Source organism: Pagrus pagrus (assembly GCF_965226575.1).
Source record: "Pagrus pagrus genome assembly, chromosome: 3".
Classification (NCBI taxonomy): Eukaryota; Metazoa; Chordata; class Actinopteri; order Spariformes; family Sparidae; genus Pagrus; species Pagrus pagrus.
This window is the reverse complement of record NC_140187.1, coordinates 17,579,677-17,602,975: the sequence shown is the minus strand read 5'-3', so window position 1 is coordinate 17,602,975 and position 23,299 is coordinate 17,579,677. Positions and strand designations below refer to the sequence as shown.

Genomic DNA, 23,299 nt, shown 5'->3' with positions numbered 1-23,299 from the left:
GCCTGTCGGAAAGTATTGACCAGGACTTTTCACATCAGATGTAATTAAAGGCTGTCTGATGGATTACGCTTCAGAACTTGATGATTTGGCAAAGCAACAACACTGAGTGAGAGACAGAGGCCTGGTGTCAGACAGCTGCAGGAACGATGTTTTTAAATTCAAACTATAAAACCATCTCAAAAAAGTAACTCACTGCATATGAAACTGAAATGGGAAAGGGAGGGTCATTTAAGGAAAACCCAAAGGGAAGAAATGATGTGACTCACAATGGAAAACATACAGCCGAGCATGACATTCAGATTTATGGAGAGATTTTGTTGGAAAAACCTCATTTAAGCCGTTCAAAAGACTTGTCACATGAAATCCTGCGGCTGCCAGAGACAATGAGGCGAATCGTTGCGTGTATAGTTTGGTTTTGGCCTTTGGGCTGGAAGTTTATAAAGTTTTGCAAAGAGAACTCTGGTTAGAAATCCCATTTAAACTTAGGGACTCTGACCTGTCCTCAGAAAATGTTTACATTTAGAAATGTCCTTATTTATGACAGAAAAGCTATTTTCTTTTTCAAAATATAGTGATCAGAAATACAGTTGAGTCATTATTCTGGTGAAGGACAACTTTAGCTGGAAATGGCTGATTTTTAATAAAATATCTACATCAGTGTATAGAGGACAGTTTTCAGCAGCCTTCACTCTCATCGTGTTAAACGGCGAGGGCTGTGTCTCATTCACTACTCTCTACTCACTACCAGGAGGTCTGTTAGAGGACTTTATGATGAGTTTATCTGTGAAATGAAAAGAAAAAACAAACAAACAAAAAACACTTTTGGGCACCACTGGGGTCATTTTTTCCCCTCCAGCGCGATGCATGATGGCATATAATGCTTGGTTAGTGAGCATTGGCTGTACACTACTTTTCACAATGCATTGTGGGATACTTTGAGTCAAATATATGTATGGGTATGAAAAATCCCATTATACATTCGGATAACACCAAAAACAATGCAAACTCACTATATGGTCTATATATACTAGGTGACGCAGCCTAATTGATGATAAGAAAACTCTTCTTTGGCTGGTTGAGTATGTGGTGCAACAGCATTTGTGAGTTTGTTATTATTTCAAGTGAAAATCATTATTTCTAACTTATTATACACTTAGTATTTTCTGTCCATGTTTCTTGGAAAACATGTTTTTTGGGTGACCTCAAACCTTTTAATCTGAATAATGGTTAGAGTAACTGGTTCTACTTACTAAGTGCTGTGTGTTACACATTTGAAATTCTTATGCTTGTTTTTTGTTTCAGTATTTCTTTCCTTTGACTTTTTTGCTTTTGTAAACATTTATATGACTCACTTTACTATTATCTTTTTTTGCAGTTGTTTTGAAAAGCATGGACAGTCAAGGCTTCTACGTTTATGACCATGACTACTTTATTTTTTATATTGTAAGTTACTCCAAATAGTGCTGCAACTGCCGACTATTTTAATTATCAATTCATCTGCTGATTATTTGTTTTTACAATAAATTGATTAATCATGAAAAAAGAAAAACTTCCAATAAACAATCATCACAGTATCCCGGAGCCCAAAGTGCCATCTTCAAACTGCTTCTTCTGTCCAACCAGCAACGCAAAAACTCAAAGACTCTTCATTTACTATCATCAAGACAAAGAAAAGCAGCAAGTTCTGACATTTAATGCTTGACATTTTTGCTTGAAAAATGACTGAAATGATAGCGGATTATCAAAACAGCTGACTTTCGATCAACTAGCTAACCGTTGCGGGCCGAACTCCAAACAACTCAAATGAAAAGAGAATTTAGAAAAAAGTGGGAGACAACTTTTCTAAATATGGATTCTGCTTTTTTATTTCTATACATGCTGACATTCACATACTGTTCAATCAATCTCATTACGACTACTCTCATAATTACACGTTTAAACAAACAGGAGGTGTAGTTAGCGTGACACACGGGAGGCAGCAGACAGGTTGAGAGGCGTGTATTGCTGCTGAGAGACTGAACACACACAGTACAACAAAATGCACCTTTTCCCTGATATGTACACCTGCTCACAGATAACAAAAGGTAAGGCACGGCATGTTCAGGTCACTCCTCTTCTTGTACAAAAATAACACAATTTAAACAAACCAAACACCGGTAAAGCATAAAAGAGTGAGAACATTCGACTGTCTGTGTGTGCGCGTCTGTGTGTGTGTACTGGCACAGGTGCAGAGTCGTCACAACATCTCTGCTCTGAGCTCTCAGCAGCTCTAAGTGATCCGCCGTGCTCTGAAGTGCCGCCTGGTCTCAAACATAATCAAGTACGTTATTGGAAAAAGGTTAAAATCTCTTGGTTTTGATTCACTGTGTGTGTTTGTACTGCTGATAACTCCGGTGTCTTCAAGAGTTCCTGGGATTCACAAGCGAGGCGACGCTGAGCCTTCATCACAGGTTCGGTGCTAACCAGTTCAGGAACTTCATCGCACACTCAAAACCTAAGAAGCAAGCCTGGAAATAAAAGACAAGAAACACATTAGGAATGCAAATTACAAATACTTGCTAATGAATGACATCACAGTCGTCACAGTGGATTCACAGTGTTGCTGAGCTGAAGATTAAGCGCTGTCACTCACTGCGTTTGCGGGGAACGCTCTAAGCATGACGGCATTAAAGCCCTTATAGAGAGAGGCCACGCCCTCCTCCCTGATCAGCTCCCGCAGAACGTCCCGGAAACCGTTGGGATATTTTCCTTCAGGCGCTGGACGAGACACGACAGAGACACACGTGTTAAAGAGTCTTCAGCAGTATGGACACAAAGAAAGAAAACATTTTTATAGAAGAAAAGACTCAAAGGAAATTCAACGTGTTTTATTCTTAGGAGAACCAAAAAGCCACTTTTAGATATACTTGTACTTTTAGATATTTACCTACTGCCTGAATGATGGAGAATCTTCAACAACACTAAACACTGAACTTTTCACAGGCTTTTTCCAGTTTCCTACATTCAGGTAAAATCTCTTTATTACCTCACAGAGTGGAATTTAAAACCAAAACACAGAAACACACCCAGCAAAACCAGCCAAGTACTGCGATCTCTGAAACTGTGAAGTAGCAGAATTCAGAAAGAGTCTCCAGAAAGTGAATCAATGGTAATAATGTCTGACAAGTAAAGCAGGCAGGTTAAAGACTGAATAAATAACTGTTCTGGATGAAACTAACAGTCGTCATCAAACTGTTGAATCTAAAAAACGAACCTGTTTGGAAACGAGACTTGAGTACGTCCGCTGGAATCGCAACAGCCCAGTTAAAGATGCCGGCCATCCCTCCAGCAAACAGCACGCTGGGAACGCTGAGTTCATTATGGCTGCAGGGGAAAAGACGACAGGTTCGACAGGTCAGAGGAGTTTTTACGATGAAACAGACAGTAATAAATACAGGATGGAAAGAGCAAATATTCACCTTTTTCCTGGTGGTGTGAGGAGGTTCTTCAACCACTCGTAGGACGTGAAGTACATCCCACTCGCTGGAACATCTGAGGTACAAAAGATGAATAATAGTTAAATGATCAGTAACTGAATGGATAAAGGTCTATGTGAACATTCACTACTTTACTTCTGAAGACACGAGCAGTTTAATATGAACTCTGTAGCAGAAAAGTTAATCTAATCAGATGACCTCCATGTTCACAGTGTGTTGTTCTCGTCTTTACAAGAAGAAACATTAACAGAGAAGCTGTGATAACAACACTTCCCATATGAGCAAGCCACATCTGTGTCCCCTCTTTAAAAAGGTTTAAGAGGTTTGAAGAAGCAACTTTTCTTTTGGTTTTTCAGTATTGTTGTTGTATTTCAACTGGTGGGTTTCGTTGTTTTGACTAGCGCTCTTGCTGACATGACATTTAAGCTTCCATATCTGACTCCTCATATTCTTCATCTAGTTTGACGTAACTCCACTCTCCCCTAGACCAACGTGGGGTCGTGACAAATGCAGGATTCAGAATGTTATAAGAAATACTTTCAGAACAAATCAGCTCTGAAATGTTTTATAGAGACGGGAGGGGCGTGCACCATGTTTGTTGGACCTCAGGGATACACACAGTTAAACAGTACATTTGTTTGTTTGCAGTAAAACTCCACATGGCAGGTTTAAGACTTCTGTGTTGTCAGAGTAGAGACGAACCTCTCATTAGGGTCAGAGCGGTGCCTTTGTAGATTCCTCTGATCCCAGACTCACGGTAAAGCTGTTTGACACAGTCCATGGGTCCTGCATACTTCACCTTTCCTGATGATGCCTGGATCTGCACACACACACACACACACACACACACACACACACACACACACACACACACACACACACATTAAGTAATCTATTATTCAATAGCACGGCAGACAGTGATTAGATCGTGTATACATGTACAAACACATGACCTCTGACCTGTAGGAGACATTTGATGCGCTCTCCAGGAGTCATGATGGCCGTGGTGAAAATGCCCGACAACATCCCTGCAGCAAACAGCTGTGGATACCTGCAGGAGACAGCGTCATCACAAACGATCACCAACAGAGCGTCTGAGACAAAGAGCAGCACCACCTGAGACAGAGCAGTCACCTACGTCAGGATATCATCAGGGGTTCTCTGTTGTAGCTTCTTGCCCAATCCGAATCCAAAGAAACAGACAGCGAACATGGGTGTGACTCCAATGATGGGGGCGGCCATGCCTTTATAGAGACCCTTCATGCCCTGCCAGAGAAGAGGATGATGAGGAAACATCAGGGTGAGGGAGTAGAGACACTGTGGATAATGCTGATCACTCCAGCATCCTCACCTCTTGGGCTAAGGTCTTTTTGAAACAATCAATGGTTCCCTTATACAGGAGCGTCTCTCCTGGTTTGGCTTTGGGCTGAGTCTGTAAACGCACCTGAGAGAAGAAGAACACACACTTTGAATTGAGCTCACACACAAAGAATCATGATCACAGTAGCAGCAGTGTGGAAATATCCATAGAGAAATGTTTTGTTTTTCTCAGAGTCTGATGTGGATGAACTTGACTGAATAAGTCCTATATATTATCAGAGAGTCGATATCGGACTTACATTCATGTGGCGGCCAGAAACACGACTATAAATGAACGGTTAATGGTGCTCTGTGTAAATAGGCTGACTCAAGGCTCCGGGGTGCGACTATTTTGGTCGCACAACGTAACATTTTCATTGGTTCCACCGGTGCGCCTGATATTCAGCACGTCAGACTGAATAAAATCTCAAAAACATTTTTATTTTCCTTTGAACAAATATTAGCCTATAATCATTTTTTCTGTAGATTAGTTTGTAAACGTGTACATCAGTTAATGGTTTTGGGTTGATTTATTAATTTGAGTTTGTCGAGCACAGTTTAGGTTATTGCAATTTTCTGTTGCGCTTGCTGTGATTTTAATGAAGAAAAACATTTATCTGCACTTTTATTCCTGTTTTCAATCATTTACATGATGTTAAATAAATTAAACTTAAATGTACTATCGGTGAACCTAAATGATAAAGTTAGGTGCACCAGTGCAACCAGCGTGAGAAGTTAATCTGGAGCCCTGTAATAGACTTAGACAATATTAGATATTATTGAATATTCAAAATGTTTTTCACAATATCAAATATCACCAGCTGTTACCGCATCTTTAGGCTTTTATTCTGAAAAGAAAAATCATTCTGAGCTGAGCATTGGGAAATTTGAGAAGGTGACGCGCATCAATATTTGACGAGGTGGGAATGAGACCGGGCTGGTGGAGGATACTTCAGGTTTATGGGCCTGATGTAGCTCAAAAGTTTGGCAATATTTGGGGTTCAAAGCGGGAGAAGACGGTGAGCCAAGTGATTTGAATGATGCTACATGTTGTCTAAGACGATAATATCGTCTATCGTGATATTTTGGAGGGAACTGTCATTACTACTTGATAAGGTGATGACACCGTTGTGTTGTGTTCAGAGTTTGTTACTCTGCTCTCAAGTGTCGGAAACAGTCTGGATTAAATAAACACAACCATGATATGAACTGAGCAGGACACGTTACAAATAAACATGAAAGAACTTCCTCAAATTTATTTCTGGCTTTTCTGACCTGCAATTTCCAATTTCTAAAAAAAATATTGTTCAGCTGGTTGATTGGTCAGTCTGGCTCTATTTAACTAATTACTGCAGGTGCATTCAGGTGAGATCTGTGTGTGTGTGTGTGTGCGTGTGTGTGCGTGCAGGAGGCCATAACTGCAGCAGTGAGCTGAGTCATAACACAGACTGAATGTGGGTCAAAGGGCTGCAGCAGCCTGAGCTCTCTGAATACAGCAGTTTGTTATAACTCTGCCCAGTAACAAATATCTGACATATGTCTCTGGTTCTGGTTCTGCTGTGTGCAGCAGGTCACCCCGGATGGACTCGCTCGGTTGTTTCCTAACGTAACACGGTGCATAAAAGTGCAATATTCACTTTAATGGTGTCGAGTGGATGTCCGGCGAAGACGAGGCAAACCCCTCCAAAGCCTCCAGCGAAGAAGTTCTTCATCGGGCTGATCGGCTGCGGCTGTTTGGACATTTTGACTTTGCGCTTTGATGGAAGAAGAAAAAAACAAACAACAGCAGAGACTGAATGAAAGCGACACCGGAAATAAACTCAGACACGCCGATGAATCGAAAACAGAGAAATAAGATCTCACCTGGTCGACTGTGGAGATGTGAGAGGTGTTTGTAGCTGCTGTCACTGCTGCTGCCTGTTGGACCTTTGCCCCACTTACTACCCGGACCGGTCTGACTGCCACACCGCTTTACTCTGGTCCGTCTCTGTTTGCTATCCGGGTGGAAACTCAAAACTTTAGTTTGAAACTTGAATGAACAATTAAAGTTAAAAGTTATTTTTCTTTTAAATATATATATATATATATTTATAAATACATACCTGAGACACTACGAATACTTCATTTTATTATGTATATAATTCTGTGCTGATGTAATATTTCAACTTTATTATTTAAAACGTATATGTATATATATATATATATATATTGTAACTTAATTGGTGTATATTTAAATTAAAAAGAAGCGGAAAAATAAGTTGTAACATTCTTATGTAAAGTAATATTAACATTATAATTAACAATCTGTGACATACAGATATACAGATAAACTATAGATACAGTATACAGTAGGAGCCCATTTGCTGTAGATATCTATGACTTTATAATAATGATAACAACAACAACAACAACAACAACAACAATAATAATAATAATATTAATAACATGTTTATTCATATAGAACCTTTTTAAGAACAGACGTAACAAAGTGCTTCACAACATTAATGAGGAAAACAAAAAGAAAAAAAAACAGAGAGAGAGAGAGAGACAAAGCAACAGACTGTAAAAGCAGACAATCGGCTAAAACAAGAGGCAAAACAAAAATTAAGCAACATAAATAAAACAAAAGCAAGTCCAAACAAATGGGTCTTTATCTGCTTTTTAAAGTTGTCGATAGTTTCACAGGACGTAAGTCCAATGGAAGAGAGTTTCAAGAGAGTGTGTGACCATGCAAGGCTCTAAATGTGAGGACAAGGATCTTGAATTGGATTTTGAATTTGATGGGCAGCCAGTGTAAAGACATAAAGGTTGGTGTAACATGAGCTCTTTGGGCTGACTTGGTCGGAAGCTTGGTGACAACATTTTGAACCACTTGTCTTGCTGAGACAGTAGAGAAGAGAGTTAGAATAATGAAGATGAGAGGAAATAACTGAGGTCTCAGCACAATAGGCTTATAAATACTTAATATCATATATATAGAAATCAAAATATCAGTATTTATCAAGCTTATGAGGAGTGTGTATGTCTTAAGATTTCACATTCATATTACTGCCAGTCAGTGCTCACTTTAAAGCAACATTATGTAACTTCTTTACCTTAAAGCAACAGCTTCAAAATCATGTTGATGGTACAGTGTCTTGTAACAGGGTGAATGGTGTCTCTGTCACAGCTGTCACTTGTTTCTGCACTATGTAACTTCAGTGAGAGGATCACAGCGTTATATACATGTTTACTTCAACATATAACATTGTTATGAAGTAATGAGTTTTGTTTGTTGTTAGCACCTACATTACATCTGACAAATTGACAAATCGCACAAAATGCTAATTTCTACATAATTTTGCTTTAATGAATCTTAAATGATCTATCTTGTGATGTTTCATTTATAGTGTTTTCCACACGTGTATATACAGAATTGCATCAATATACATATTTAAAAAAATGTGTATATGTATTTATATAAATAAAGGAAGAAAAGGTTTAAAGGAAAACAAAAGCACATATGTATGCGTTAACAAGTAGTGGTTTTGAAGAGACTTTCATACTAAACTTCAGATGTACTGGATCCCCTAAGCTGCTTTTGTCTGCTGCCAACAGTCACACTTCACTCTTCTCTTGTTTGATCTCACAGTATCAGTGTGGCCTAACATGTTTGGAAATCTTTGAATTAAGGTTTTATTACATTGTGAACTACAAACAAAATTGTGCGGTGATGCAATCACCCTCTCAACAACCACCCCGAGCACTTCCACTGTTAAAATATAGCTTTATTAGTCTTATTATAACACAGTCGTAGCACTTCTGCAGACAATGTTAATCCATGGAAAGAAGAGACACTCACCTCTCTCACACACTGTAAACAGACACACAAATAATCAATGAATGAACACTCAGACATTAATTCAAAACTGATACCACTTCTCAGAATCAAGTTTCCAGTCAGGGAAGCCATGCCAGGGACAAAAACAGATAAGTAAATTGGAAGATGGGAGAACATCAATCACGACATCATGGGGAAGAAATAAGGAAAGGTAAGTGTCGCTGTTAAAGTATTAAAACCACGAGGAGATAAAAGAAATGCCCTGTTTTTCCTCTCCACCGTCTTGATTTTTAGCAGAAGCATCAGATAATAACTGGAAACCAACAACACTGACTAATGTATGATCTCAGATAATAAGTGCAGAACATGTTTACCCTCCATGATCAGCCAAGACTCAGTATTATACAGCGATATTACAAGTTGCTATAAAGCCTTATTGCAGCACAGTTAGTTTGAATATGAACGCAGCATACGGACAAAAACCCTTCTGACCTTCAACAGTCAGTGACTTTTGATGCTCGAGAAGCTTTGCATATGTAAGTACAGAGTGATCATTTGAAGTGTTTGTAGAGCGGAAAGACACAAAAGTACCAGACTGAGAATACTGCAGGCGGAGCCACAGGAGGGACTCGATATGTAGCAGCAAAAGTTACTCAGCTAAAAGCTTCGTAATGATAATACAGGAGTCGCATGAGTGTGCTTTTTTCACTAGAATAGTAAACTTGTTCAACTTTAATTTGAATCATAATGATTGAGAGGGTGAATGAGAGAGGAAGTCAGTTTTAAGAGTTGTATCCTCTATAAAGAAAATGATGCTCTCAATAACACACAGTAGTTTGGTCCCACTAACAGGGGAGCACATAAAGGTTCCTAATGGCACTGTTATCTGTGACATCACTTACATCTGCCCTTTTTCATTAAAACAATCTTTGAATTTGTTCTAAAAATCAATTTGGTTAAAGTTATTTTGGTCAGAATAAAGTTTAGTCGTGTTTTTTTACACATTGAAGTGTGTTTACGGGTCTCGGTGAGTACTACTGAATATGAGGAAAGAAAAGGATAAAGTCTTTTGTGGCTCCAGAGGAAGCTGCATGTGATCCGATGAATTGCCTCCGGCGATGTCACTCAGCAGCTAAATTGCATCATGGGTAATGTAGGCACCAGGTTATAAAAAGGAAGAAGAATGTGGAATAAAAATGGTCATATTTCTGGTTCTGCTGTACCGATTTTCATCATTTGTCTTTAAACTGTCCATAATGAGTCCAACGGTGTTATTGGGGTGTGATGCAGACCAGTCGACTGCCTTTCAAAATCCGGTGCCTACATGACCCACAATGCAATACTGACAGCTACTGACTGACATCATTGGAGGCAATTAATTAGATTACATACAGTTTCCTCTGGAGCCACAAAAGGCTTTCTACTACTTTCTTCACACATGCAGTCGAACTCCCCGAGACCTGTAAACACACTTTAATGTGTAAAATTGGTGGAGTTACCCTTTAATATTCAAAATACTAAGAGTACATATATTTTATGTGTGACTTTTAAGGTAATTATTGCTCAGAATTGACTGTGTAACAGCTCCAAGGTTTGGCCTTTATCGTGGCTATTTTTAATCTCCATATATGACTAAACCTCAGGTTCTTCTTACATTTGTCACATTTTTCCCCTTCTTGAAAAACCTCCAACTCTTTTTTCAACTGAAGTTCATGTGAAAAGAGAAAAACAACATCATGTTCATGCTGCAGCCCTGGACTACGAGTCCAAGAAAACATTGGCAAGACTGACTAGCTTCTCTCATTACAGGCTGGCACAGAATACGTCAGTTCTTCTCCTTTTGTTGTACCTCCCTGCAGTAGACAGGAGCAGACTACAGTGTGTGAGCGTGATACTGATATGGTTAGTCCTGGTTCTCACTGATCTGTGGGAACTCTTTGTAGATCTGCTGTACAATTAGCTTATCCATCTGTTTCGCCGTAGCGCTCCCTTCGTCCTCCCCCGGGTCTTCCTCCTCCCTGAGAATCCTCTGCAGCGCCCCCTGCAGGTCGGACAGGCGGTGCTGGTGCTCAAGGTAGTCCGTCGAGCGCATTATAGAGTGCATGAGGGAGAGATACTCCATCCGCAGCTTCACAGGGAGGGCGAGAGAGGAGATTATAATCAGACATGGCAACAAATTGTTGATACACCATTAAAGGAATAATTCAACATTTTGGGAAATGTGCAAATAAACCAAACTTTTCTCCAAAGCTTTCACACTTTTTGTGTGAATTAAACAAACAAGATCTTACATTACTCTTACGAGCTTTAGAGGTGCTGGTAGGAGTTTTTCGTTATCTTTGGACAGAGCCAGGTCCGATGTTTCCACCTGTATCTCTGGGCTAAGCTAAGCTAACCGGCCTCTGGCTCTAGTTTCGACACAAGAGTAGGGCTGCCATTAACTTAATCTGCCGATTATTTTCTCGATTAATTGATTAGTTTGGTCTATAAAATGTTAGAAAAGAGTGTCAAATGTTGATCTTTTTTTTTCCAAAGCCCAAGATGACATCCTGAAATGTCTTGTTTTGTCCACAACCTGAACATATTTGGTTTATTGTCATAGAGGAATAAAGAAACCAGAAAATATTCACATTAAAGACGCTGGAATCAGAGAATTTTTACTCTTTTTTTTCTTAAAAGATTCTTCAACCAATTAATCGATTATAAAAAGAGTTGGCGGATGATAAAATAGTTAATCTGATCGACTAATCGTTACAGTTCTACAGCAAAAAGAAGTGTTTCCTAAAATGTCAAACTATTCCTTTAAAGACTGAGAACAATCAGTAGCTGTGCGGCGTGTCCGGGTCTCACCTTGTCTCCAGGTGAAAGGTCAGATATTTGTCGAACCGCGATGTCGATCATCACCATCATGTCAGTGCGGTAGAAGATGTCGGCCGTCTCTCCGTTGGCGAAAACATCCTGCAGGAACTTGAGCACCGCATGTGGAGCAGGCGGGGTGTGTTTGAACATACACACAGGGTCGTCTAGGAGGTGGAGACAAACAGCGAGTAACAACGTCAGCAGGCTGAAAGCTTCGATGCAGAATGAGAAATGTGACAGACAAAAATGTTCTTTTACCGCCTCTGTTCAGAAGCAGCAGCACTTTCTCTGACAGGATTTTGACATTTTTCTTCTTCAGCTCCTGCATGATCACATTGTTGCTGGGTGCTGGGTGACACAGACAGAAAAGTATTTATGGTGAAACAATACAAGCTCTTTTACTTTTTCTGTGCGTTTCCTGCTACGACAAAGCAAAATGTCAACAAAATGCTGTGAAAAGCTCCATTCTCACCTGTGTGGTGAAGGTTGAAGGACAGCACGAGGTTCAGGAAGATGTCGGGCAGCTGCTCAGTGGGATCAGAGGGAAGTCCGTCCTCCACCACACCCAGCAGAAACTCAACAAAGTCAGCATTCAAGTGTTCTGAAAGCAGGGATTATCTTAATTAAAGAACACATTATCCCTTTAATGCACCTTTTAATACAAGCATGTCAAACTTCTAGATCAGTTTAGCTGTGGAAAAGCCTGTATAAGCGAGTGAAGAGTGAAAAAAAGTGAAAATGCATCGTCATGAAGGTAAACACAGTTGTTTTTCACTATTTTGGAAAGAATCAACATTGTTCATCAGCGATCAGAGCTCCAGGGTGCAACTGTTTTGGTCGTAGATGCGCTCAGTAACCTGTGAAGTGCTACAAAACATTTTCATCTGTTGCACCGATACGCCTGAAATTTTTCCAGGTCTGATTTTAGAAGATAAATGTAGCCTAAAGAAATGTTTTTAAGGTTATTGCAATTTCTTGTTGCGTGTGCTGAAATTTAAATAAAGAAAAACAGTTATCTGCACCTTTATTCCTGTTTACAATCATTTACATAGATATTATATTAAAGTGTATTATTGGGTGCACCTAAATTATGTGCTGGAGCGTTTGTGATGCATTAAATCTGGTATAACACTTTACGCTTTATCCATACCATAGTGATGATATGGCACCTGTTCACCCATTGAGAAGATCATAGTGAGAACCAAAGCTGTGTAACACATCTTCTGGTGCTCTGAGGAAAGAAAAACAGACAGGAAACACTCAATTAAAGTAGCAAAATAATCTTAAACTTGGGGAGTGTGACTACAGTTTAATATATTCACCCTGCGTGTCAGTCTGAAGGTCCCGGGCCAGCTCCATGGGGAGGATGGAGTTGAGGAGGTTGGAGATGAGAGCGGCGTCCAGGCTGCACATGGCCCCGAACACTTTGAGCAGCAGCAGGCGCAGAGACACACGATGCTCCTGCACGGTCACACGGTGGCAACAATGAGGCAACACAGACCGAACGTACGCTGAACATCACTGACATAATAATGCTGCAGATTAAACATCCAGACTAAAAACTGGATGGACTCGTGGCTCTGCAAGATGCTTCATTCAGCAACAACATTTTTAAGAATTCATACAAGGAAAAAAAGTGAAAAAAGTCCTTTAAGAGGTATCACAATAACATACTCTGTAAGTAAAATGATGCTAAGGATGTTTTTCTTGAACGCAGGTTTGTGAAAAATAAAATGATTTGTTATTATAACGTCTCACCATCTGATAATATGAAACCAGAGACTGCACATTCTCATAGTCGTTGGCCTTGCACAATCTCTTAGACACCTCTGGATCTGCATCAGTCTGAAAAAAAAAAAGCTTTTAGTTGTAACAGCAATGATTTAATAACATCAGAACTTCATAATCTGTTGGACAGTTGTGGTCCCAGGACACAGCAGAGGATTACAGGGCCCATTAAAAACAACCCAACTGGACGTCCCGACCCTGATCTGAGTGTCTGAGGGTTCAGGACAAACTGCCAACAAAGAATATTTGGCAGAGTTTACAGATTCAGCCTGTAACCACACTGTTGGATTTGTAAAGTCGTCTGAGCCGCTCTGATCCTATCAAACATGTCTGGTATTTACAGCACAACATCTGGACATGTCCTGTGGACACATCACGGGCTCATCCCAACAGAAAACTTTTCATGTTATAATGATGACGATGGGGATAATGATGTAGCATTAACAAGACACTTATAATGTGTGTTGAATTAGTGGCCTCATATTTTTACAGCTCTCACTGAATACTGTCCCTCCAGACTCACGTCCTCTAAACAGGTAACTTTACTGTGGCATATTAATACGAAATGATTCATGTTTGATCAAAAGAGTTCTTGTGTAAGCTGATATTTTGCTTTTTGTTGATGTTATTCCTGTTTCATAAAGTGTGTTTCCTGTGTTTGTTACTATCCTGCTTCCTTGATATTTAATACTTTTTTAAGTGCTTGGCAACTTTTATTTGCTCTATAAAAAGAGCTGCATTGATTAGTTGATTAATCGAACCAAAGGAAATAAATTGCCAACTATTTTATTTCTTTGTCATTTATGACAGTAAATGAAGAGTCTTTGGGTTTTGGACTGTTGGTTGGACAAAAGAAGCAATTTAAAGATGTCACTTTTTCACAATTCTTTGATGATCGTTATTGCAGCCCTATATATAAATGATATGAATATCTATGAAATCAGCAGATTGTTATAAATATGCTTATTTCCAGGACAGAGGTCAACAGCTCCGTCCATCACTATCATAATATCATCATACCAGTATCTTCAGCAGCTCCTCCAGGTAGCAGGCGATGAGAGCGTGGTCTTCATGAAGCGCCCAGCTGCGCTGCTGAGAATCGTCCCGGTGACGCGCGAGGTCGCTGAAGATCACCTCCAACCTCTGTTCGTCATGACACACCTGACCCTGCGGCAGCCCTGCACTCAGATCCTACAGAGACATAAATAAAACCCTGTGACACACCTACTTCTGCTTCAACCTGAAATACCAGTACAGAGAGCTCTAATACAAACACCCGCCATGTTTTGCGTCTTTAAACCTGCAATTATCATTAAAACCCAAACAATGAGCTAAGAGATGCTACAAAACTCTGAATCACAGAGTCGGTTGATAATTTTCTCTAGGTTCGTCACAATGAATGACCCTTTTACATCATAACTGGTAATTTCATCTTCTGGTAACATAAAAACATTGATTAGAGCAGCTTTAAAGGATAATACCGGTGTTTTTTCTCTGCTGTTCAATAGTTAGTCTGCACTATTCTCTGTTATTCATTTAAGAAGTATTCAAAACAACAAATACGGACTTGAAAATCATCTGAGCTACTACCCTCGGTTTGTATTATGAGTGTTTTCTGAAGCTCAAGTTGCGGGTTCTCTATTTAAAAACACACGGACGAGACCTTTAATAGACCACAGAGTATATAAGGCTTTTTAATTGGATGAGCGTGAGTGTGCGCACGTGTCACCATGTAAACACGGGATGCAGCCAGAAGCTCTCAGCGATCCCTGTTTAAGGTTATATTACACCCTATTAACCATCTTACACCCAGAGAGAGAAACAGAAACATATGCCAGGAAAGAATCGGCAGCTCGTTTCATGCTCGGTTTGTTGCTGCAGTGATTGAATTTAAAAACAGGAAGTGAGTGAGTGATACTGTGACTAGTGTCCCCTGAGTCTCAACACCATGCCGAGAAATGTCGGCTAAATGCAGACTGAGCAGTAACTCTAAACGACACCAGTATTCTCCTTTAAGCTGGCAAGGCTCCAGGATGCTGAATCATGATGTAATGAAAACAAATCTGACCTTGCTCTCCACCAGCGAGAGGAGAACCTGCTCCAGAGCGGACGAGGCCTGAGGTAAGGCCGTCTGCAGGTGGCCCACCACCACACCGACAGCGACCCGTGACAGCTCGTAACTCAAGCTCGTGTTCTTCCGTACCAGCTCGATCAGCTCGGCCCCGATCGTCATGGGAACCGGCTCAGAGGTAGTGGGGCTGCCGGGAGGGCTTTCAGCGATAGACGGGGGGGCGATGGGCCATTCACTCTCTGGCTGCTCCTCCACAGCAGGCTGTGAAGGAGGGGTGGGCTGGGGAGGCTGTGGAGCCGGGCTCTTCTTCCCAGGGGCCGGCTGAGGAGGGGAGTCCGAGGGAGGCCCGTCGAGAGGCGGCGCGGTGGGCTTCACACGGGATGGCACAGGAGGAGGGGGGGTGCTGGAAACACTTGGCAAGCTGACATCTGAGGAGACCGGTGAGTGGGAGGAGCCAGACTCTATGGAGGTGGTGCTGATAGTGAGGGAGGGAGCAGGGGACGGAGGGAGAGAGGACACTCTGGAGGGGACCTCCGGCTCTGCTGTGAAAGAGAGGGAGAGAGAGCTCCAGTTACAGAGAGGAGAGCGAGCAGGAATGACCTGACTAAGAATAGAGTGTGTTTGTGAAGCACGAAGCTGCAGCAGCAGGTAGCATCGGCTAAAAGAAGCAGCAGAAACTGTAAGCCGTGATGACGATGTGAGTAATGTTGTGAATACACACTGCTGCTCCTGATCTTTAAATGTCGATAACTTTTTGCAAGAGTGAACAAGAAAATGTGGCTCATCTGTTGTATGGCTGCTCGTATTCTGGAGAGACTTTGAGAATTACATACGATGCAAAACAACACGTTATTACTGGAACAATTTATGGACAACTGTTAACCTTTTAAATCTCCTTTTAAATTGTTTTTAATTAAAACTTTGAGTCTCTAAAACCAAGGAAACTAAAGAAGAAGGAAGGGTCATTATGTCACCGAATCCTGCTTCGGTGCCAGACTGTGGTGACAGCTGTATTGAAGTCTATGGGAGATGCAAGAAGAAACCCACTAAAGCCCCACATAGCTTCGTCATATGACTGCTGATGAAGAAAAGCCTCCAGAAAATGAAGAAACACCATTCAGAGAGTAGGTTAACGACCATGCATCTCCCATAGACTTCAATACAGCTGTCACCACAGTCTGGCACCAAAGCAAGACTCAGGGATGTGATGACCCTTCCTCTTTTTTAGTTTCCTTGTCTTAAACTGGTAACAAACAAGATATGCATGTCAGTAGCTAAAGTTTAGTAGCCACAGCCTCTTGTGACCTTTGTTTCTCTACTTGTATTAATTGAACTGGTTTGACTGATTGTTTGTACATTTCTAAGCTAAATAAAGAAATACGAAGGGAAAAAAAACGATTCTCTGAGTTCTAACCTGAACGCCGGCTGTTTCGCTGTTTCTCGGGGGGAGGAGGGGTGATCGGAGCCGCGCGTCGAGCCTGAGGAGGCACCTGCAGGAGGAAACAGGGAAGTGAAATTGAACAGATTTGAATATTGCGCATGTGTACAACATGAGCATGTTGTCGATGTAATTGACACTGCCTCCAGAGAGGTGCTGCCAAGAGACATCACTATTGATAAGTTGTTTGTTGCCTCTCATGATCGATTCTGTAACATCCGGATGTTAATTTATCAATGAAGGCCAAAGAAACTTTTTTCACCAGGACATGATGAAACTTTTTTCTGATAAACTGATCAACAGCTGCTGCATGCAAATACCTGTGAGGGAGGATGTTAGTGGAGCATGTTCACAACCTGATCATTAGTGGGTTATAATTAACAAAGCAAGCAAACTTAATTCAAAAAGGGCTTTTCATAACAGAAATTAGAAGCGCGCAGAGAAAGAGGGAGATGAAAATAGGGCTGCAACTAATGATAATTTGAATTATCAATTAATATGTACATCATTTTCTTGATTAATCAATTAGTTCAATCAGAACATTTTTGACATTAAAAACTATTAATTCATTATTAAAATACTGTAGTTAGCACTTAATTTAATAGTTGTCACCTAACTGACCAATCATTTTAGCTTTTTATGAAAACAAAATAAAAAACAAGGAGAATAAGTCAGTAGTCCATAATGTCAAAGTCCCAAAAAATGAATCTCAAGAAGCTTTAATTTTTTGTAAGCCTGCATAAAGCAGACTCACAAGCATCAAAGAATATAAATAACAGCTGTAAATGTTTAATCCTGTATATTTGCTTCAAATAAAACATTTAAATGTGCACCATGTGGGTGTGTTACCTGGTAAAAGCCCTGGTCTCCCTGCATATTGTCCATGCTTCCTGATAACGGCATGCTGCCCTGTCGTCCGTAGTCTCGGGTAAGGCCATTGGGTGGAGGGGGGGTCTGACTGAGAGATATTTCACTGCTGGAAGATGGGAGGCCTTGTTTGTGACTGGCGGACGAGGAACTTCGTCGTGCGAGGGTCTCCTTTCTGTGATGGATCAACTTCCTACAATGGAGGAGAATAAGGATTAACATTCAGATTCCTCATCAGTATAATATCTGATGTTCTTTACGTGCTTTTACGACTCACTGTAGAACATCTCGCTGCTCCAGATTATATTTGCCTCCATTTTTTAAGGCCACATTATGGATTCCTTCGATTGCTCTGTCAATAGACTGCAGCACCTCATCCTGCTCTGGAGCCTGAGAGAGAGTAAACAGAGGGAGGAGGGGATGAACGCATTAAACATTCATTAGCATAATTATTAAACTTTAAGCAAAAACCGAGCTGAACTGTGGCTCGGGGACATGTGTGACTCCGGGCAGAAACAAACTGGGGCAGTTATCTAACAAAAAAGAGCCTTTTAACCAAGTGACACACGTGCTCAGCGAGGCCTCACATTCAGGCTCATTAAACCTCCACAGCCAATGTCATTAACAACAAGAGTGAGAGACGGAGAGAGAGCATTCCTACTCTGAGCCTGTGTTTCCACAAAATACATGCTGTGACTAGTTCAGGATCCTTGGAAAACAGAGTCCCCTCGCTGCAGAGCACTTGTGGGTGTGACTGGGAGAAAAACAGCCTTGTGGAAGGAAGTAACTACTTATTAAACAATGCCAAGGATAGCTGAGAATGATAACAGGGATTCACAGGAGCAGATGATACTAGTTTGCGCATGAAAAACAAAGGCTTTCTGTCTCTGGATCTGTCCTGTCTCATATCCTATCCTGTATCATCCTATCCTGTCATCATGTCCCATCCTTTCCTGTCCTATCCTATACCTCCTCTCTGTCGCAGTGAGCAGCTGCAGTGCAGAAGGCCAAGTCTCCACATCATGCAACCTTTCCAATAATTCATGGCTTCTTCTGCAAGCATGCATTTTCTCCTTTCCTGAAAGTAACAAGCAGTCAGCTTCAACATGGCCTGCGCTGCAGCACACACAGTACAGTTACACGGGCTCTGTCTCCCTCGATCTCATCAGTCCTCCCCTTGCTACGCATTCACTGGTCTCACTTCACCCCGGGCTGCGACATGGTCACCACTTGTATTCATTGGGGCAAATGGAGAGAAACACACCCATGTCAGAGAGGAGGTGTTTACCTGGATTTTCTCGATGTATGAAGCTGGGATGTAGCCGGTTTCCCCCGAGCTGCAGCGGGACCCCAGCCACCAGTGTTTGTTGCTCCTCTCCAGGATTAGGAAGCTTTCTCCGGCCGCGAAGTGCAGAGAGTTGGGCTCCGCGGATCGGAAGGCGTACAGAGACCGGTACATACTTTTATCTGCACTTTAACACGCCGAAACGAGCCGAGACGGAGAGAGAACCGGTGTCGGAAGATAGGGCGTCTCCGAGTGGGGGATATCTGCTCTGCTGGAGGTGATTTAAAGAGGCTATGAAGGCATGGCCACGGCGGATCGCTGCTGTCTATTTACAATGTAGCTCTCGGATCATCTGACCTGTGACTGATGCCAGTAAACACCGCAGGGGGCGCTGTTACTCCATCAACACGCCCCCCAGGCATTTTAATCAAAGGCAGAGCCGGTACATCACAAGATTTTGTAAAATATGATAGAAATAAGACTTAAAAGAAAAAAAAGTTTTTAAATACACATTTGATTTGTATATTATACAATTATTTTGCTATCAAATGTGTTATAATTGTGTAATTCTTCGTAGATGGGTGTTATTTCCAGTCGTGTAGACTTCAGTTGTAATAATATTTCAGCCATAGTGCTCTGTTAATACTAAAAACCATACAGAAGCTCATTATGATGTTTAAGGAGAAAGAAAATCACAGTTTAACATAAGCTACGTTAGCTAGGGCTTCAGTTGCACTAGCTAACAGTTAGCATAGCATTTAGCTGATAGCTGGTGATATGAGTTATTTAACTATCTTTTCCTTTCACGCAATATAATGCACATGTCTATGATGGATACAAGTGTGAATAATCATAAATACAAATCTCACAAAACCCGACGACTTAACATTCAGTTGAAGTTTGTCAAACCGGAAGTCAAATCTGTCCGACTTTGCCTTACACAACACCGGAAACGAGCGGCTGCTGGTGTCACACAGAATTCTGTCCCCCGTGTCTGTCACCGGTTATCACGCCGTCAACATGGCCAGTGCGGTGTGTGCCAGATTCCTCCTTCAGAGAACAACACAGGGGTTTCTCGTCTCCTCCAGGGCTGTGCCCGCTTTCTCAAGGTATGTTAGGTGTGTGAGTGTTTTAAGGTGAATATTTATACTCACTACGTTGATTTAGGCAGCTGTCCTTTATTTTGGCTCCCCTCCTCCCCTCTGTGTGGAGCCAGACGAGGGCATTGAAACATCACGTTATTGGTGAAATACCTGTTCTGTCACGAGTTTGAGATCCTCTATTCAACAGAGGCGATATTGTTTATGAGCCATGATTTGCATTTAGCGTTATTCCCAGAAAATTACATTATAACAGGTGCAGTCATGTGATGTGTGCGTTTACTCTGTAGGTCATATTATGCCATGGGAGTAGAGATGTGAATAACCATTTTTCCCCATGATAAATGTGTCACTTTTTGATTAATCTGGTAATAATTACAGTCTAAAAATGATTAACGTCTAAAAATTACAGATAATAGTGAAGCCATTGACTGATTTTGGCTAACCCTTCATGATTAAAGGTCTCCCTCTGTGCACAAAGGCTCATACTTATTGTTTTGTTTTATTTTGTATTGTTGTCCAGATTATAATGTGTAATTTCCAGTTTTTACTGGCAGTAGTGATGATGTAATAACTGTGGAGGTCCACCATATCTGAATGAATGATTTTTTGGGAAGTGGTGTTTACTTTTATGTTTTCTCTCTGTTATAACAATATTATCTCTATTATATCAGCTTGTGTAAAAAAGCCGCTCTGGCTCCATCTGCTGGAGTCAGTCGATCCATTCACATTGTCTTCAGGCCAGGTCCCCTCACGAGTCCTTTTGCTGTGCTGCTTAAAAACCATCTGGCGAGACAGCAAGTTGACTAGAAAGTGCAGTGCTTCACATTTCAAAACAAAAGATTGCTGAACGTGCTCAGATTTTTGTAACAGTCAGGAGGAAAAGTGTGAGAACGGGCTGAAATGTGCTGTACTTCCTTAGACAAGCAGAAATGTTTGTTTCTTGACAGCCTCTTTGCTGCAGGAATAGCCCTAAAGCTTTTGGCTGTGAGCCCTGTCAGTAGGTTGGCGTTAGTTTTTTGGCTTTTAAACTAGGCCACATGGCAACAGCGCCACAGTGCAGTCTGTTTTTTGTGAGATGTAAAGCAGTGGAGAGACTGCCCACAGCTTTTCAGGCCACAAGCCCTCTTTACAATATCAATGCTCACAATAAATAATAAAAAATGATCAGTCTTTCACACTTAATGCAGAATTGGTTCTAACTCAGTTTACCTGTCTTTGGTTCCAGCCCGTTTCTGTCTCGTGCACATAGATTAGGTCCCAGTGATGATGAAATGTACCAGCGCACCACCGTGTCCGTCATGCAGAAGGAGCCGGGCAGCGGGGCCATGATCCTCAGCTACAGTCCTCAAGGATTCAACATTGACGGAAACAGAGTGTTTGGGCCCTGCGCTGTGCTGCCTCCTGCTATCCTCCAGTGGAAAGTGAGACCGATATCCAGAAAATACTGTCACAGCTCTTTGTTTGTTGTGTCGTGCCCTGCTTTGTATGACATTTAAACTTCTAATCTTGGTGTTTATTGTTTTGAATGTCTCTCTGCAGGTCGGCAATTACAAAGACATCACTGAGGAAAGTGTCTCACTTTTCCTCATGCTTGAACCAAGAATAGGTAAAAGTAAAAGCACACTGACACACAGATGGGCGACAAATTAAAAGAAAAAACAACAAGAAAGTGTCATGATCGTACTTCCTTCAAAAGATTTTCACTTATTTGATGAAGAAAATAATTCAAAATCATCCTTCTTGTGACTGAAGGCCGTAACACATGATTCACTTGTGTTTTTCCATGTAGTAATTCTGGTTTTGCCTTGATTTTCGTCACTCATCTAGGTCCATTTATGGCGTATTTAACTGAGAGAAACACTTCCTGTTACTTGTTGTCTATGCAGAAATTCTTGTGCTGGGCACAGGCGCACGACTTGAACGAATCAACCCCTCAGTCCTGGCTCTGCTGAAGAAGAAAGGCATCGCTGTGGAGGTGCAAGACACGGTAAAGTATGCTCAGTGCTTTAGTGGAGTAAAGTGCATATGCCCTTCCCGACAGCATAACAGACTTTAGTAAAGGCAGACGGACTTTCTGACTGCCTAACCAGCAACACTTTAAAGGGTAACTCCACCAATTATTCACATTAAAGTGTGTTCAGTGGTCTTGGTATTTACCTCTTTCTTTTTTATCTCTGCTGTGTTGCAGCCAAATGCATGTGCAACCTTCAACTTCCTGACGAGTGAGCGAAGACTGGCAGCCGCTGGTCTGATTCCTCCACCCATCAGCACGGCACTGGAAGTGAAGAAATAAGTGTTGTGATGGCAACAGAAACTTGGCTGATCTCTGCAGCTGGAGGTCAGAGGTTGAGGAACGATCTGTGGGATGTGTTTCCAAAGGAACAAACTCTGTGATCACCAGCTCTGAAGAAACCATCTTTATATTTGGTTACAACTGTTTGTTTTTTTTGGATATTAACAGTCCAGTGTGTAGGATTTAAGGGGGATCTATTGGCAGAAATAGAATATTATATTCACAATTATGCTTTCATTAGTGTATAATCACCTGAAACTAAGAATGGCTGTGTTTTTGTTACCTTAGAATGACAGAGGGAGCGAGTCATCTTCCACGTAGTCTGTCATGTTACAGCCGTGTTTCTACTGAAGCCCAGAACAGACAAACCAGATGCTGGCTCTAGAGAGGGCCACTGTAAGGGAGGATGAGCGAGGGGTGTTCAGTTGGTTGCAATCTGTCACCACAAGATGCCACTAAATCCTACACATCAGACCTTTAAGGTGTTTCCCAGTCAGCCGAGCAGGAGCTGACGATGAACTGGTGATGTTGGGTTTTTCTGTCGCCATTTCAGGAGGCACATAGTGTACATGTGCTCACGTGAATATAGTGAGGACGCTTATGATGGAGAATTGGACTGTAATAAAGTGTAACAGTATTCTTGTGTATAAAATATATATTTAAAAGCTTTACATTCAACCAACAATATCTTTCATGAATATGATGTGTTTTCATGTGTAGCACAGATGTTTAATAATAGAATATTCTTTATTTATGCCTATAAAAGACATCTGTGCAGCAGCTTAAAGTTATCTGTAAATAAAAAAGTAAGAATTATTTGTGTAGGAATATGTTTCTGCCCTCCACCCCGAGGTGTTCGTGGTGCCTGTCCTTCATTACGTTAAGCCTCTTTACTCCGTGCGTCTGTCCGTCCGTGGTGCCGCCACCAACAAGCTGCCTG

The 23,299-nt window shown here is 41.3% G+C and overlaps 3 protein-coding genes across 4 annotated transcripts; 1 reads left to right on the top strand and 2 right to left on the bottom strand.

Moving 5' to 3' along the window:
- Positions 1 to 1,847: 1,847 nt before the first annotated feature.
- slc25a20 (solute carrier family 25 member 20) lies at positions 1,848 to 6,822 on the bottom strand. Its single transcript, XM_084349768.1, has 10 exons — positions 6,699 to 6,822; positions 6,473 to 6,589; positions 4,828 to 4,920; positions 4,615 to 4,742; positions 4,437 to 4,527; positions 4,179 to 4,296; positions 3,459 to 3,531; positions 3,254 to 3,363; positions 2,633 to 2,757; positions 1,848 to 2,507 (listed from the first exon to the last, which is right to left on the bottom strand). The coding sequence occupies exons 2-10, from the start codon at positions 6,575 to 6,577 to the stop codon at positions 2,445 to 2,447; spliced, it is 906 nt and encodes a 301-aa protein (XP_084205894.1). The 5' UTR covers positions 6,578 to 6,589; positions 6,699 to 6,822; the 3' UTR covers positions 1,848 to 2,444.
- A 445-nt stretch (positions 6,823 to 7,267) lies between these two features.
- nckipsd (NCK interacting protein with SH3 domain) lies at positions 7,268 to 19,407 on the bottom strand. Of its 2 annotated transcripts, XM_084348927.1 has the most exons (14): positions 19,321 to 19,407; positions 18,967 to 19,231; positions 17,956 to 18,068; positions 17,661 to 17,871; positions 16,788 to 16,863; positions 15,371 to 15,915; positions 14,323 to 14,493; positions 13,273 to 13,359; positions 12,837 to 12,975; positions 12,665 to 12,745; positions 11,987 to 12,115; positions 11,773 to 11,862; positions 11,506 to 11,678; positions 7,268 to 10,783 (listed from the first exon to the last, which is right to left on the bottom strand). In XM_084348927.1, exons 2-14 carry the CDS (start codon positions 19,135 to 19,137, stop codon positions 10,559 to 10,561), a joined length of 2,211 nt encoding a protein of 736 aa, XP_084205053.1. In that variant the 5' UTR covers positions 19,138 to 19,231; positions 19,321 to 19,407; the 3' UTR covers positions 7,268 to 10,558. The 2 variants fall into 2 exon arrangements, with proteins under 2 accessions (XP_084205053.1, XP_084205054.1); XM_084348928.1 differs by having other exon boundaries at positions 15,371 to 15,912; positions 18,967 to 19,400.
- A 491-nt stretch (positions 19,408 to 19,898) lies between these two features.
- Positions 19,899 to 23,175, top strand: ndufaf3 (NADH:ubiquinone oxidoreductase complex assembly factor). Its single transcript, XM_084348929.1, has 5 exons — positions 19,899 to 20,072; positions 21,292 to 21,487; positions 21,606 to 21,672; positions 21,953 to 22,053; positions 22,255 to 23,175. The coding sequence occupies exons 1-5, from the start codon at positions 19,984 to 19,986 to the stop codon at positions 22,357 to 22,359; spliced, it is 558 nt and encodes a 185-aa protein (XP_084205055.1). The 5' UTR covers positions 19,899 to 19,983; the 3' UTR covers positions 22,360 to 23,175.
- Positions 23,176 to 23,299: the final 124 nt, after the last annotated feature.

Excerpts from the sequence above, each read along its gene's own strand:
- slc25a20 (XM_084349768.1), bottom strand. The coding sequence starts at position 6,577 with ATGTCCAAACAGCCGCAGCCGATCAGCCCGATGAAGAACTTCTTCGCT. Across the intron at positions 4,921-6,472 it reads ATCCACTCGACACCATTAAA|GTGCGTTTACAGACTCAGCC; the intron begins GTGAATATTGCA and ends TTCTTCTCTCAG. Across the intron at positions 4,743-4,827 it reads AAAAGACCTTAGCCCAAGAG|GGCATGAAGGGTCTCTATAA; the intron begins GTGAGGATGCTG and ends CTTCTCTGGCAG.
- nckipsd (XM_084348927.1), bottom strand. The coding sequence starts at position 19,137 with ATGTACCGGTCTCTGTACGCCTTCCGATCCGCGGAGCCCAACTCTCTG. Across the intron at positions 14,494-15,370 it reads TCTCGCTGGTGGAGAGCAAG|GATCTGAGTGCAGGGCTGCC; the intron begins GTCAGATTTGTT and ends ATGTCTCTGTAG. Across the intron at positions 10,784-11,505 it reads ACCTTTCACCTGGAGACAAG|CTGCGGATGGAGTATCTCTC; the intron begins GTGAGACCCGGA and ends CTCCCTGTGAAG.
- ndufaf3 (XM_084348929.1), top strand. The coding sequence starts at position 19,984 with ATGGCCAGTGCGGTGTGTGCCAGATTCCTCCTTCAGAGAACAACACAG. Across the intron at positions 21,488-21,605 it reads CTGCTATCCTCCAGTGGAAA|GTCGGCAATTACAAAGACAT; the intron begins GTGAGACCGATA and ends GTCTCTCTGCAG. Across the intron at positions 21,673-21,952 it reads CATGCTTGAACCAAGAATAG|AAATTCTTGTGCTGGGCACA; the intron begins GTAAAAGTAAAA and ends TTGTCTATGCAG.